This window comes from Panthera uncia, chromosome E3 (genome assembly GCF_023721935.1).
Source record: "Panthera uncia isolate 11264 chromosome E3, Puncia_PCG_1.0, whole genome shotgun sequence".
Taxonomy (NCBI): domain Eukaryota; kingdom Metazoa; phylum Chordata; class Mammalia; order Carnivora; family Felidae; genus Panthera; species Panthera uncia.
In genome coordinates, this window is record NC_064815.1 from 30,314,597 (window position 1) to 30,327,884 (window position 13,288).

The 13,288-nt window shown below is 58.3% G+C and overlaps 1 protein-coding gene across 1 annotated transcript in view; it reads left to right on the forward strand.

Annotated features, from left to right (window-relative positions):
* Positions 1-13,288, forward strand: part of TNRC18 (trinucleotide repeat containing 18) — an 89,234-nt gene that overhangs the window by 13,322 nt on the left and 62,624 nt on the right. The window contains exons 3-5 of the mRNA XM_049638973.1: positions 9,689-9,844; positions 12,166-12,291; positions 12,748-13,288. Coding sequence (XP_049494930.1) covers positions 9,689-9,844; positions 12,166-12,291; positions 12,748-13,288 — 823 coding nt within the window. The remainder of the gene's footprint in view (positions 1-9,688; positions 9,845-12,165; positions 12,292-12,747) is intronic.

The following is a 13,288-nucleotide window of genomic DNA, read 5'->3' on the forward strand; positions in this document are numbered from 1 at the left end:
CTGAGCTACCTGCCAGAAAGCCAGGGGCTGGGGAGAGCTTGGTCATTGGTAGGAATTTTTCCTTCTCTTTCCTTTTTTCCTCTCTTGGCTCATTTTAATTTATTCATTTGCTTCAGTTTTTGCAAACTCTGTCAAGGTGAGAGTTTGTAAAAATTACTCATAAAGATTACTTAAAATGTAATACTTATCATGTTAGTGTTCAGATTGGCCTCTCCCTGCCCCCACTGACCTTACTTTTCCTAGAGATTTTTTTTTTTTTTGAGAGAGAGAGAAGCGAACACACACACACACACACACACACGTACACACACACACAAGCAGGAGAAGGGCAGAGGAAGAGCAGAGAGAGAATCCCAAGCAGGCTCCACACTCAGCACAGAGCCTGATACGGGCCTTGATCCCACAACTATGAGAACATGACCTGAGCCGAAATCAAGAGTTGGACACTTCACCCACTGAGCCACCCACGTGCCCCATATGGATATTTTTTATTGGGGTTTAAGATGCATGGAGAAATGGGCATAGATCATAGACGTACAGTTGTATTCTTTTTTTCACAAACTGAACCCACTGCGTAACGGTCCCCCTGCTCTCTTCCCCCTCCCAAGAGGTGACCTTCTCAAACCGCCCGAGATTAGAGTCGCTTGAGTCGCCTGTCCGCGCAGGTAGTACAAGGAAGCCTTTTGGGTGAGGTGGTGAGATTCACCACGGCCCCGGGCTGGGTGGTGGTAGTTTCTCCTCGCTGGAGATGTTCGTGGTGCGGCCACGTCACGATTTGTTTATCCGACTGTTGATGTACATTTGGGTCGTTTTCCGATTTTGACTACTATCGTGGTTAGACTCTGCGCGCGGAAGGCAGAGAAATGCCAACTTGCTGTGCGCGTTTCCGCACCTTGCCCTCGGATGTATACCTGCGAGGGCACGGCTGGGTCACAAAGGTTGGCAGACTGTGCCCAACCGGTCTCGAGAGTGCTTGTACCAATTTACGCTTCCTCCAGCCGCGTATTAATATTTAATCCTGTCCATCTGTCCTTGTGGTGACATCAGCCCCTGTGGTGGGCCCGTATGTGGTAGTTTAAATTCACCTTCCCTCCCTGGTTTTAGAGGCTGAGTACCGGGGCGCCTGGCTGGCTCAGACGGAGGAGTGTGCACCTCTTCATCTCAGGGTTGTGAGTTCGAGCCCCACGTTGGGTGTAGAGAATACTTTAAAAAAAAAAAAAGCTTAAAAAAAAAAAAGAGAATGAGTGCCTTGTTAATCAGTTTACTGGCCATTTGGATATCTTATCTGTGACCCTCCGGGTGCCCATTTCTACCTTCTCTTGTCTGACTTTCTCTCATTGAATTGCAGGAGTTCTTTGTATATTCCGGATACAGACCCTTCCCTGGTGACGTAGGGCACAGAACTTTTTCCATGCGGTAGCTTCCCTTTTCTCCCTCCTAATGGTGTCCTGGGATGAATGGACATTTCTCATTGGAACGTAATCTCCGGTACATCATTCTTATCTCTTTGGTTCGTGCCGTTTATAAAATGGGCTTTGAGAAACCTTTGTTTGCCCTCGGGCTGTGAAGGTATTTTTTCGGCATGTTCTTCTAGAAGCTTTCCTGTTTTGCCTTTCACGTGTAGATCCACAGTCCACCTGGAATTGATTTTTATGTGCAGTGTGGACCCAGGGGGTCAAGACTCCGGGCTTTTCCCGCGTGGCTCTCCAAAGCTGATGGGCAGTGTTTCCTGAGATCTTTTCTCTGCTGCGTGTGCGGGGCCGTCTGAGGACTGACCTGTCCCAGGTCCGTGCCTGTGCCCACGTGCCGGTGCTGTCCCAGCTTCGGCACCGTGGGCACATGCGCTTGGGGATTTGCTAGCAAAGAGCTCCCGCGTCGTTCTTCGTCTTCACGGTTGCCTTGGCGCGTTCTCGACCCTTTGTGTTTCGGTGTAACTGTTTTTTCTTTATAATCTGGTGAAGTGCATGAAAATTTACCGTTTTAACTGCTTTTAGGAGTCCGGTTCTGTGACATTCACACTGCTCTGTAGCCATCACCGCCCTCCGTCCCCAGAACATTTCCACCATCCCAAATCGAAACCTTGTCCCCATTAAACAACAATTCCCTGTTCCCTGCCCCTCCCCCCGCAGCCCCTGCCACCCACCCTTCCACTTTCTGTCTCTATGAACTTGGCTCCTCCAGGGACCTTCCTAAAAGAGGGATCCTACTTTGATCTCTGCATTTGTCTTTCTGTGTCTGGGCTGATCTCCCTGAACATAATGTCCTCAAGATTCATCCATGTTGGAGCACATGTCAGAGTTTCCTTTTTTTTTTTTTTAAATAAACTATTTATTTGTTTGTTTATTTTGAGAGAGAGAGAGAGAGAGAGAACACGAGCAGGGGAGGGGCAGAGAGAGAGAGGGAGAGAGAGAATCCCAAGCAGGCTCCACACTGCCAACACAGAGCCCGATGCCGGGCTTGAACTCATGAACCGTGAGATCGTGGCCCGAGCCGAAATCCAAGAGTCGGACGCTTAACTGGCTCAGCCACCACCCAGGGGCCCCTCCTTTCCTTTTAAGGCTGAATCATGTTCCATTTTATGGATGGACCGAGTTCTGGGCTCCTACCTTCGGCTGGTGGGAATAATTGCAAATGATGCCACTGTGAATACGGGTGTGCAGATACCTCCTCGGGAGTCTGCTTCCTGTTTGGGGGTAACATTTAGAGACTGAACACGCACACACAGCTGCCAGGATTCGGATTGGGATTGCATTGAATCTCTGGCTCAGTCTGACCAAAGTGAGCATCCTAGGAGGTACATCTGGTGATTTCCTTGGGAGGGACCCCCAAAGTGGGTCTGCATGCCTTTTCCAGGCCTTGAAGGGTTCTGCTGATTTGCTTTCTGAAAGCTGGGGATGGGCTGGCTCTCTACTCACCCTCCCTGGGTGGCTTCCCACCCCGCCTCCGCCCTCCCCGCAGCCAAACCCCAAATGTGCTGGTTGGAAAGACGAAAATGGCGTCATCCCCTTTTGATACTTTGTAAATCCTAACGAGAAATTTCTTACTGGATTCAGCCATTTGCTGTTGTCGGTGATTTGCTTGGGATTCTTACTGAATGATCAGACTCTTTTTTATACGGCGAGGGCATTAACCCGCTCTCTGGCTTAGCTATTACAGAGGTCTGTGCGTCTCGGGATCAGTGGGAGTGAAGGTCATTTTATCTGGAGGGTCCTCACCCTATTTTCAGCTGCTGTCATAGAAACGCCTGAGTCACATGTCGGTGCTCTGGGCTGGAATGAGCTCTTTTCTGGGTGATAACCCTGATTTGATCATGCTGATGAGATGCTCTGATAGCCTTTGGTGACACTTTAAGGGATACAGCTCCTTTCTGAGGCCGGAACGTTTTAAATAGAAAGGGACGATAGATTTGTTCTGTTTTGGTTAGGGGGGAGGCTTTGCTGGGAGTGAAACCAGGCAAATAGGGTCTAGCGTCTGGGTGGTGTGGCGGAGTGGAAAAGTGCAGAATTTGGAGTCAGAGCCTCAATTTCCTCATCTGCAGAAGAGTTAAGAATCCTCCCCTCCCAGGGTTGAGGGGGGTGGGGAGACAGAATGAAGCAAAGCCTCTTGAACACCGTATGCTGGCTGTGAAACGGGGTTCTCAGGAAAGGCTCTGGCTGATCATAACCTCACCCATCCCTCTCCTCCATAATTGAGCTCCTTCTGTGTGCAGCGTAGGGGGCACTTGGGGTGGAACAAACCCACACTGTAACGTAAGGGTCTGCGGACCCTAGCCAAATTAGGTGTACCTCCGGCTTTTTGTAAATAAAGTTTTATTGGCACAGAGCCCAACAGTTTATGTGTTGTCTGTGGCTGCTTTCCCTGTAGCAGGCAAGATAGGCCCACAGTGCCTAAATGATTTATTATCTGGCCCTTTCAAGAAAAAGCTTGCCGACTCCTGTTCCAGTGGGTGGAGAGGGACAATAAACAAGGAGCTACAATAAAGAAGGAACTAATGTGTGCTTGGTATGATAAATGGTGATAAGCGCTATGGAGAAAAATAGTGCAGGAAAGGGTGTAGGGTGGGGTGGGTCGCAGTCCAAAATAGCGTGGTTAGCAAAATAAATAAAATAGCATGGTTAGGGAAGGCCGTATTCATCAAGCGTCACTTGGGGTATCAGAGAAGGGAGCGAGGTCTATACAGATGGGAGTTTCCAGACCATTTGGCGTATCTGGAGGGAGGAAGGGATTCCAGGCTGAGGTGCAAAGGCCCTGGGGTGCAGCCTGTGAGGCTGTGCTGTTCCATGTTCCAGCCCAGCCCGTTTGGAGTGATAAAATCCTTCATCGTTTACCAAACCTTTGTACCCACCGTGATCTCGCCAAGTACCCCTCCCTGCTCCCACCAGAGCAGGACTAGAAGGGTCCCCAGTGGCTTCCATCTGTTACAGAGGCCGGATTCCCCTGGCCAGCTGAGGTGGCCTGTTACTCTGGCCGGGGGACGGGGGGTGTCTGGCAGCAGATGGGCATAGCATAGCACATTACAGAGTGTATCTGGATGGGCTTAGTCCCCAACTCCTGACACACACTAGGCCTACATAAGCATTGAGGGAGGGAGGGAAGGAAGAAAGGAGGGATGGATGGATGGACAGACGGAAGGACGGACCTTGTGTGGATTCAGGTGCTGCCTTCTGGTGACCTTGGCCAGCCTCAGAGTAGGCAAACCTCGGAAGCGCTTCCTGTGTTCCAGGTGTGGGTGAGGGGGGTGGTGACGGCTGAAAACAGGCTGGCCAGTGTCCCCAAATCCATAGCTCACTGCCGCGATCCTGGTGTGCTTGTCCATGGCTGGCAGTGTGTGGAGTGGGAGGGGCTGGGATGGTGGTGGTCCCAGCTTGGGGAAGGCCTGTTAACTCAGTGCGTGAGGGGGCACAGAGGGGGGAGCTAAGGCCGACCTTACCCAGCTCTCTGCTGCTTATGCTCCTGGAGGGACCCTGAATCTTTCCCCCGGAGAGCTGGGCCTCAGTGCCTCCTTCCTCGGCCCCCCTGGGGCATCCTTGCCCTCTCCCTGGGCACTGAGGACCAGAGAAGGAGAAGACCACTTTCCAAGCACCTCCTAGGGTGGCGGTGGGGGAGGGGGCTGGGGGAGGGACTTCCTTCACTTTCCCTCACTTTCCCTCTCTCAGGGCCCAGGACTGGACTAGAGGCAGGGGTCCGCCATGGTGGGCTTCCCAAGCTGAGGGCTTGGTGTGACAGTGTGTCTATAGCAGTGTCCCAGCAACTTGGTCCCCCCAGGCAAGCTCTGAGCCTCAGTTTCTTTGTAAAATGAGGAGAACCAAGTTCCTGCGCTCCCAGGCCTGTGGGAGGGTGAGTCAGGATGGGGAGCTGCCAGCCCAGGGACCGCCTGCCTTGCGCCGGGCATCAGGGCGCTCTGGGCAGAGAGGCTGGTCTACCAGCCAGCAGAGAGGAGAGCTTTCATTTGTTGTTGTTGTCGTCCAGTTCAAGGTGAAATTCATACAATGAATTTCAAATTAACCGTTCGGAAGTATGTGATTCAGTAGTATTTAGTGCCTTCGTAGGGGGCCATCACTAGCACTCTGGTTGCAAAATTAAAGTTTTAAGGAAGGACAGAGGGAATTTGGGTAGAGGAAGTGGTCCCTTCCACACCCCGACTTTGAGCAGGTGCCCTGCTTCTCCGAGCCCCAGGGTTTGTACCGAAAAATCATGAGAATGACAGTCAAAATGGCAGCTGACGTCCCGTGGCACTTCACGAAAGCATTTTACACGTTATGTTTTACCATGTGACCACTTCACACAGCCTGGGGACACCGAGAAACTTGCCCAGAGTCACAGAGCAAGTGGGCCTTGGAGCCAGGGTCTTGTCTCTTTGTCGTCCCTGGGGACCCTTCTGTTACCTCCCTTCCTGGGGTGGAGGACGGGCTTGTCAGAGGTCTCGTCCCTGGCCCCAGTCTAGTTTCCAGCAAGGAGAGGCCCTCGCAGACTGAAGCTAAATTAAGTATAAACTAATTTAAAATTAAAACACGGTAAAAAAAAATTTTTTTTAATGTTCTTATTTATTTTTGAGACAGAGAGACAGAGCACGAGCGGGGGAGGGGCAGAGAGAGAGGGAGACACAGAATCGGAAGCAGGCTCCAGGCTCTGAGCCGTCAGCGCAGAGCCCGACGCGGGGCTCGAACTCACACACCGCGAGATCATGACCTGAGCTGAAATCAAGAGTTGCACGCTGCACTAAGCCACCCAGGTGCCCCTAGACTCATGAAAATTTCAGAAAATTAAAGATGTGTTAACTCACCAGCCACATTTACGTGCTCAGAAGCCACAAGTGGCTGCTGTAGGTAGCCTCAGCACGTGTCCGACGCTGTCGGTTACGGGGCCGTAAGTGTCATTTATTCACCTGGCCTGCTCCGAACGGCAAGCAGGGCAGCGATTGCTGGGCTCTGGGGTCAGCCCCAGCTCCGCGCCCTGCCCAGCGCCCTGTGACTTGCGATCGTTGCTTGTCCTCATGCCGGCGAGAAGAGTCCACAAATGACCACGTGTGAACCTGAAGTGGTTTCAGCATGAGTGGTGCCAGGTGGCCCAGCCTGTTTGTTTAGCGTTCGCCGTTATTATTCTGGATGACGGTAATTTGTTGTGGTTACACGTGTGTTTTAGGTCATTGGTGTTGGCTTCCAAGGCGGCCAGTGAGCAGGCGGCACCTCTTGCCACCAGGGGGCGGCCTGGGACCAGGGTGGGGGCCGGGCCTCGAGCTCAGCCTGCGGTGGGTGGCAGGGAGAGCCCCTCCCACCTCGGGCCCTGCGGGACGATGTCCAGCAAAGTCTAGGGAGAGACCATTGGGCTCTGGCCTGACTGTCGCTGTCCCTCGGAGCCCTGAGACCCACATCTGGGGAGCTAGGAAGCCATCACCGGGTCCCCAGGGGCGGGTGTGAGGAGCAGGGGTGTGTACCTAGACTTTGACAGGAGCACCAGGGATGTTGGGGCATGGGCCGGGGCCTCGGACGGCAGCCTGGAGGCTCTGGCGATGCGGGGTGGGGGTCAGCTGCCTGTCCTCCACGCCAGGGAGACCGGGCAGGATGGCCTGGCATGGCGCCTGGTGGGTGTCCTCAGGGGTCAGGGGCCGCCCCTCCCCCTAGTATCTGCGCTGCCGAAGGGAGCACTACCCTGTCTCCTAATCCTGACGCGTGTCTATCTGCTTTTGCCATCGGAGGATTAGAAACGGCGCTCGTGTAGCCAGTCCACGAGTTGACGCCTGCTGTATGCCTGGTCCCGGGTGGCAGGAAGTGAGGCTGGCGGTTCTCGCCTGCAGGGAGGGGACCTGCTTGCGGGGAGGGATCCGCATTACCAAGTGTCTTTGGCAGGGGCTTGGAGGGGCTTCGGTGAGGCGCCGGGAAGGCCCCACCCACCTAAGGGGGAAACGGGCCGGGTCTGGGGGGGTCGACAAGGACACCTGGGGGCGGAACGGAGGCAGCCACCGGCATTCGGAAGTGTGTTTGGTTTGCATCCGAGATCCATCGCTCGGCAGCTTCGGGAGGATAGTTCGGGGAGAGCACGGCGGGGGGGGGGGGGGGGGGGGGGGCAGGGTATATGTGCAAATGAACGCCACTGTCGTGCGTAACCGTCCTTGTGACTGGCGGTGGGGTGGCGACGGTGTGCCCGTTCCACAGCGTCGCACAGCTCTGGTCTGGGAGGGGCACACGTTGGCCCGCGTGGTCTTGCCAGGGCACCAGAATTCCCGCCGGGCCCGGGGAAGGGAGTTTGGGCGCCGTTGAGCCCCTGTGGCGGGCGGGAGCCGTTGGTGGCATCCGGGCACCAACGCCCCACCGGGCCTTGGGTGCTGCTGGGCGGGTTTCACAAGCCTGGGCAGGGGCAGGCCCGGGCCACCGGGCTTCCGCGAGGCCCGAGGCAGGAAGAGCTGGTGGCTGATGTAAGCCCTTGCGCAAACCTCTGGCTGCTGGCTTCCGGAGCCTTCTACCCGCCTGCCTGCCAAGGAGGAAGCCTGGGGCCTGGCGGGGCCCAGAGGCCCTGCTGCCCGGGCTCGGGCCACATGGGTGTCCTGACCGGCTGCCATGGCCCTGGGTCCCGAAGGCTTGGCGCTGGAGTCTGGTGAGGGGGCTGGGTGAGGCCGGGTTGGAGGACGGGGACCCCGCAGACACGGGGTCCGGTGATGGCACATGTGGCCAGAAGGTGTCCTCCTGCTGTTTCCCTGCATGTACCCCCAAAGGGACCGGGTGGACTTTGTGGCATCCTGTGCCCCCGGGAGGTAGTAAGCGAGCACCTGTCGTATACAGACTGCATACGGTACTGCTGGGGACCCTGAGGTGGGACGGGGCTCTGGGAGCCCCCCCCCACCCGTGGGCTGGGGCCGCCGATGGTGTCTCGTCTGGGTCATTGCAGACAGTGCCCGCCTCACAGGGATGTGGGGAGGTTACCCGAGGGGGCACACGGGCAGCCCTTAGCTCGGGCTGGCCAGAGCTGGCTCCTGCTGGCTGCTTGGACATCCCCGCCATGCTCGGTTCTGTGTGCAGGCCTCCGCCCCTCCTCCTGGGGGCGTTGGGGGGAGGATTCAGTCCCCAGACTGGTGCTCGTCAGTGACTGGGCGAGGCTGCCGTTTGTTGTTACTATTCTCCTGCGGTGCGTGCTTTCCTCTTCACTGTGGTTCTTAAGGGAGGCGTTAGTATTCCCATTTTGCTGATGAGCGACCTGAGGCCAGGGAAGGGCAGCCCCCCGTCCAAGTCTCCCAGGCCTCCCCCTGGCCTGTGACCCGGAGGCCCGCCGGGATCTTCCCCTGAAGGGTGGGGTGATGGATCCTGAGGGCCAGCGCCCCTGGCCGGCGGCAGCGAGGGGGCATCCCTTCTGGGGTGGGCCTGGCCAGGTGAGGCGTGGCTGGGGTAGGCGACGTCCAGCCAGGCCCCGGCACGCCGCTCTACCGAGTAGCAGTTGGCCACCACACCCCCATCCGAGGGACCTTGGGTGGGATGCTCTGCTCTCTGGAAGGATGGCCCATTGCTCTCGGTCTTTCGCTGCTTCCTCTCGCGAATCCGCTGTAGTTGTGGGGTGCTTGCGGGGTGTGTATTCCGGGTCAGGGCTCCCTGGCTGTGCGACCGGGCACTGCCCACCTCCGAACAGCAGCTTCCTGGTGCCTCAAATGGGCACGTGGTTCTTCCGGCACCGGGCTGGCCGATGCTGGCCGAGAACGCCTCAGGTCTGACCAGGGCCGCCTTGGGGTCGCTCTCCGACTCGTGGGGTCCCCCCTGATCCAGGAGCTCAACGTGAGCAGGGGTTTAGGCCACGGGCCCCCCACCCCCTACCCCCTCGCTCTGTGGCCTCGGGAGGTCCCTGTCCCCCGCCGCACCTCAGCTCTTATCTGCAGGTGGGGAGACCATCCCGCTTGGGTCTGGGGTTGGGAGAGCCCTCTTGCTAATTGCCGGGTGCCCTGGAGGTGAGGGTCTCTGGTGGCGGGCGTCCTTCTGGCTGCTCCTCTGGGGCCACACTTGCAGCCTTTTCAAGTCCCCGGGGGATCTGGTCGAGGTGACCAGACCCATCCTGAGCCGGAGGGTCAGGGGTGGGGCGGAAAGGCTTCTCTGGTGTCCCTGCCAGTGGTAGCTCCAAGAAGTGGGGGAGACATGGGGATTCTGGGGTGCTGGGCTGGGCAGTGGGGGCCTGGTGGGTGCCTGACAGTCCCCCCCCCTTCTCTCTGCAGGCGAGGCCTTCTTGGGCAGCTTTGTGGCCAGCGGGATGGGGCCCTCAGCCTCGTCCCATGGGAGCCCCGTGCCCCTGCCCTCTGACCTCTCCTTCCGCTCCCCTACCCCCAGCAACCTGCCTATGGTGCAGCTGTGGGCCGCTCATGCCCATGAAGGTAAGGAGTGTGCCAGGTGGGCGGGGCTGAGGGCTGTGGGCCACTGTCCTTGGCACCTCTCCATCCTGCCCACTCCCTTCCACCTCCGGGCCTCTCTCTTGCCGTGGCTGGGGGGTGGGGGGACAAGGCCTGGTCATCCAGCTGCCCTGCTGTTCCTCAGATACTCAGTGCTTCCTCTGGTCTCTGTCACGGGGCCTTCGCACAAGCTGTTCCCACCGCTGTGGGCCCTCACCCACTGTTCATCCCTTAGGGCTCAGCTACCCGCATCCCCACCCCCCTGCCCTGGCCCACCTCTCACCTGAAGGACAGGTTTATCTGTGTGTTAATTTGTGAGACATCCGTTTTCCTGCCAGAGTGAGCTCTGAGGGCAGGGCCTAGTTCTGGTCACCGCGGTCTCCCTGGGGACCCTCGATAAGCAGTGTTGGGAGCAGTGGGACCAGGGTCATCGGGTCCTCCTGTTGCAGTTCTGCAGTGAGGGCCACGGTCCCCTCTGTCGGGGAAGGGATGGGCCTGAGGGACCCTGAGCTCTTCCCCCCACTCTGGTGGATTTTGGATGCTGGGTCCTGGGAGCGTCCACTGCAGACCCGAGGGCTTTCTGGGGTCTTTCGCAGCGCACTGTCTCCCCACTTTCTCCTCGGTGCCAGGGGCTCACCAGGAGGGGGTGGTCCTGCCTCTCTAGGCCTGGGAAGGTGGGCAGTCTTTTGGGGCTGCGGTCCCACCTGAGCCTCCCTCTTCACTCAGCCAGGGTGGGGCTGGAGGGACCTGAAGAGCTAAGACTGTGCCTCTGGTGCCTGCGTGCCGCCAGCCTGCTCCTCTGCCCCTCCCGACTCCCTTTTCTTCCGTGTCACAAGTGCCATGCAGTAACGCATATGCAGTAACGGTTCCAAGCACGTAGGGTGCTTATTACTATGTACATTGCGTTGCACATCTGAACTCATCTTATGCGCCCAGCAAGCTGTGAGGTAAGGACCGCCGGGTCCACTCTACAGCCGAGAAAGCAGAGGGATCCGATGCGATGTTTCAGTGCTTGAAAGAGATCACGTGTATCAGGTGCTCTTGATTTTTCTGGGGTTGTGGTTAATATCTTTAGCAGGTGGTGCCGTGGGAGAAACGTGGGCCCGGTGTGGCCAGGGACAGGGCCTGCATCTCTGGCCTCGGAGGGAACAACTGGGGGCACGTGAGACCCGAGTCTCAGGTGTCTCCGAGTGGCCTTTGGTCCCGTAGGACCTCCAGCCCAGGCAGAGCATCAGGACCCTCCCCCGGTGCTCGGCAACCTGCCTGCTCGCCAGTTGGCCTGGCTTTCTGGGCCCTGCTCAGGGGCTCTTGGGCCTCCGTTGCGTGCCCTCTTAGATGTTTCCTTTCTTTTCTCTGTGGCTACCCTCTCCTGTCTTCTCTGTCCCACAAAGCCCCCATTCTGGGCATCCCTGGTGGGAAGACCTCACCGGAAGGATCCTCCCCAGGAGGAATTCTTTCCCGGCGGCACCTTCCTGGGAGACCTGACAGTTGGAGATGCTGGGCAGGCTTGAGTTCAGAGGTGATCGACCTGCTCTGGGTCACACAGCAGAAGGGACTCATTAAATCAGTAAACCACCCGACGTGGTCTGTGTGGGGTTGAGGTTAACTGTCCCAGTGACCTCCGTTCACAGTCGGGCTCCTCTGCTGTGTGACTTTGGGCCAGTGGTCCTCCCTGAGCCTGTTTTCTCATCTGTAAAGTGAGGATGTTAAGAGTATCCGCCTCTTAGAGTTTTGTGCTGCTGAAGTTTAAATGAGAATAACAAAGGCAAGACAGTTGGCAGCGCTTGGCCTGTGATTAGAGCCCCCCCCATCATCATCATCATCATCATCATCTGCTGCTGCTTAGTTGGAGCCATTCGGATCCTCTTCCGGTGGGGATTTGAGGGCTTAAGCGGCTGGGGGCTGGCTGGGCCTAGAGGGAGGCAAGCCTGCTCTACGGAGCTGGTCGTAGATCTCAGGGCTCCCGGAACCAGGGGCTCCCTCCACAGCTAAAAGATTTTATTTTCAACGTTTTTTATTTATTATTTTTGGGACAGAGAGAGACAGAGCATGAATGGGGGAGGGGCAGAGAGAGAGGGAGACACAGAATCGGAAACAGGCTCCAGGCTCCGAGCCATCAGCCCAGAGCCTGACGCGGGGCTCGAACTCACGGACCGCGAGATCGTGACCTGGCTGAAGTCGGACGCTTAACCGACTGCGCCACCCAGGCGCCCCAAGATTTTATTTTCAAGAAAAAGAGCGGGATGGAAGGAAGTTCCTGTTGGGAGGCCATGCCTTGGGCCAATCCGACTTTTTCTCTCTTCCAGGCTTCTCCCATCTGCCCAGCGGGCTGTACCCATCCTACCTCCACCTGAACCACCTGGAGCCCCCCAGCAGCGGGAGCCCCCTCCTCAGCCAGCTGGGCCAGCCCAGCATTTTCGATACCCAGAAAGGTATTGGGGTGGGAGTGGGGAGATGGGTTGGAGGGTACCTTCTGAGGGGCTTCTCTGGGGGTCCCCACCACTACCCAGTATGCCAGGCAGCACCCCCTCTGTTTTCCAAGACCCCTGCTCCTGAGGGCCTCCCCAGCCCCCCCCCCCCAGCCTTCTGGTGCCTTCTAGTTGTGCTGTACTCGCCTGACCCTCTCTCTGTAGGCTCGAAAGACAACCCTGGCCTCTACCCCTTTCCCAGATGAGGAAACTGAGGCCCAGAGAGGTTAGTCAGTGGCCAAGGCGAGATTATGACCTCCAGACCCTCCATTTCCGGAGCCTGCCCTCCAAGGGCTGCGCTGTGCAGGACCGTCCTTCCTAACCCTGGGGTTGCAGGGCGCCCCTGAGGGGCCCTCGGCTTCTGCGTCGGCGGGGTGAGGGGGCACTCGCTCACGCCTGCACTCTCTCTCTTCTCCGCAGACGGCTTCTACCTGCCCGCCCCAGGGGCTCCGGGCGCCCTGCACTCTCACGCGCCCTCCTCCAGGACCCCGGGCGGCCACTCCTCCAGCGCCCCGGCCAAAGGCTCTTCGCGGGAAGGTGCGGCCAAGGAGCGGGCGGGCCGCGGGGAGCCGCCCCCGCTGTTCGGCAAGAAGGACCCGAGGGCCCGCGAGGAGGCTGCGGGGCCACGCGGCGTGGTGGACCTGACCCAGGAGGCGCGGGCGGAGGGCCGCCAGGACCGCGGGCCCCCGCGCCTCGCCGAGCGCCTATCGCCCTTCCTGGCTGAACTGGGGCCGCCGCGCGCGCCGGGCGCCGCCGCCGCCGAGTGCAAGGGCAAGAACCCACCCCCGCCGCCGGCGCTGAGCCTCTGCAACGGCGTGGGCGACGCGGGGCTCCCCGCGCTGGTGGCCAAGGAGGCGGCGCGCCAGGACGAGAGCGCGCGGCTGCGGCGCGCAGAGGCCCTGTTGCCCGGGCCCTGCCCCTGCCCGTCGCCCCTCCCGCCGCCGCCGCCGCCCAAGGGCCC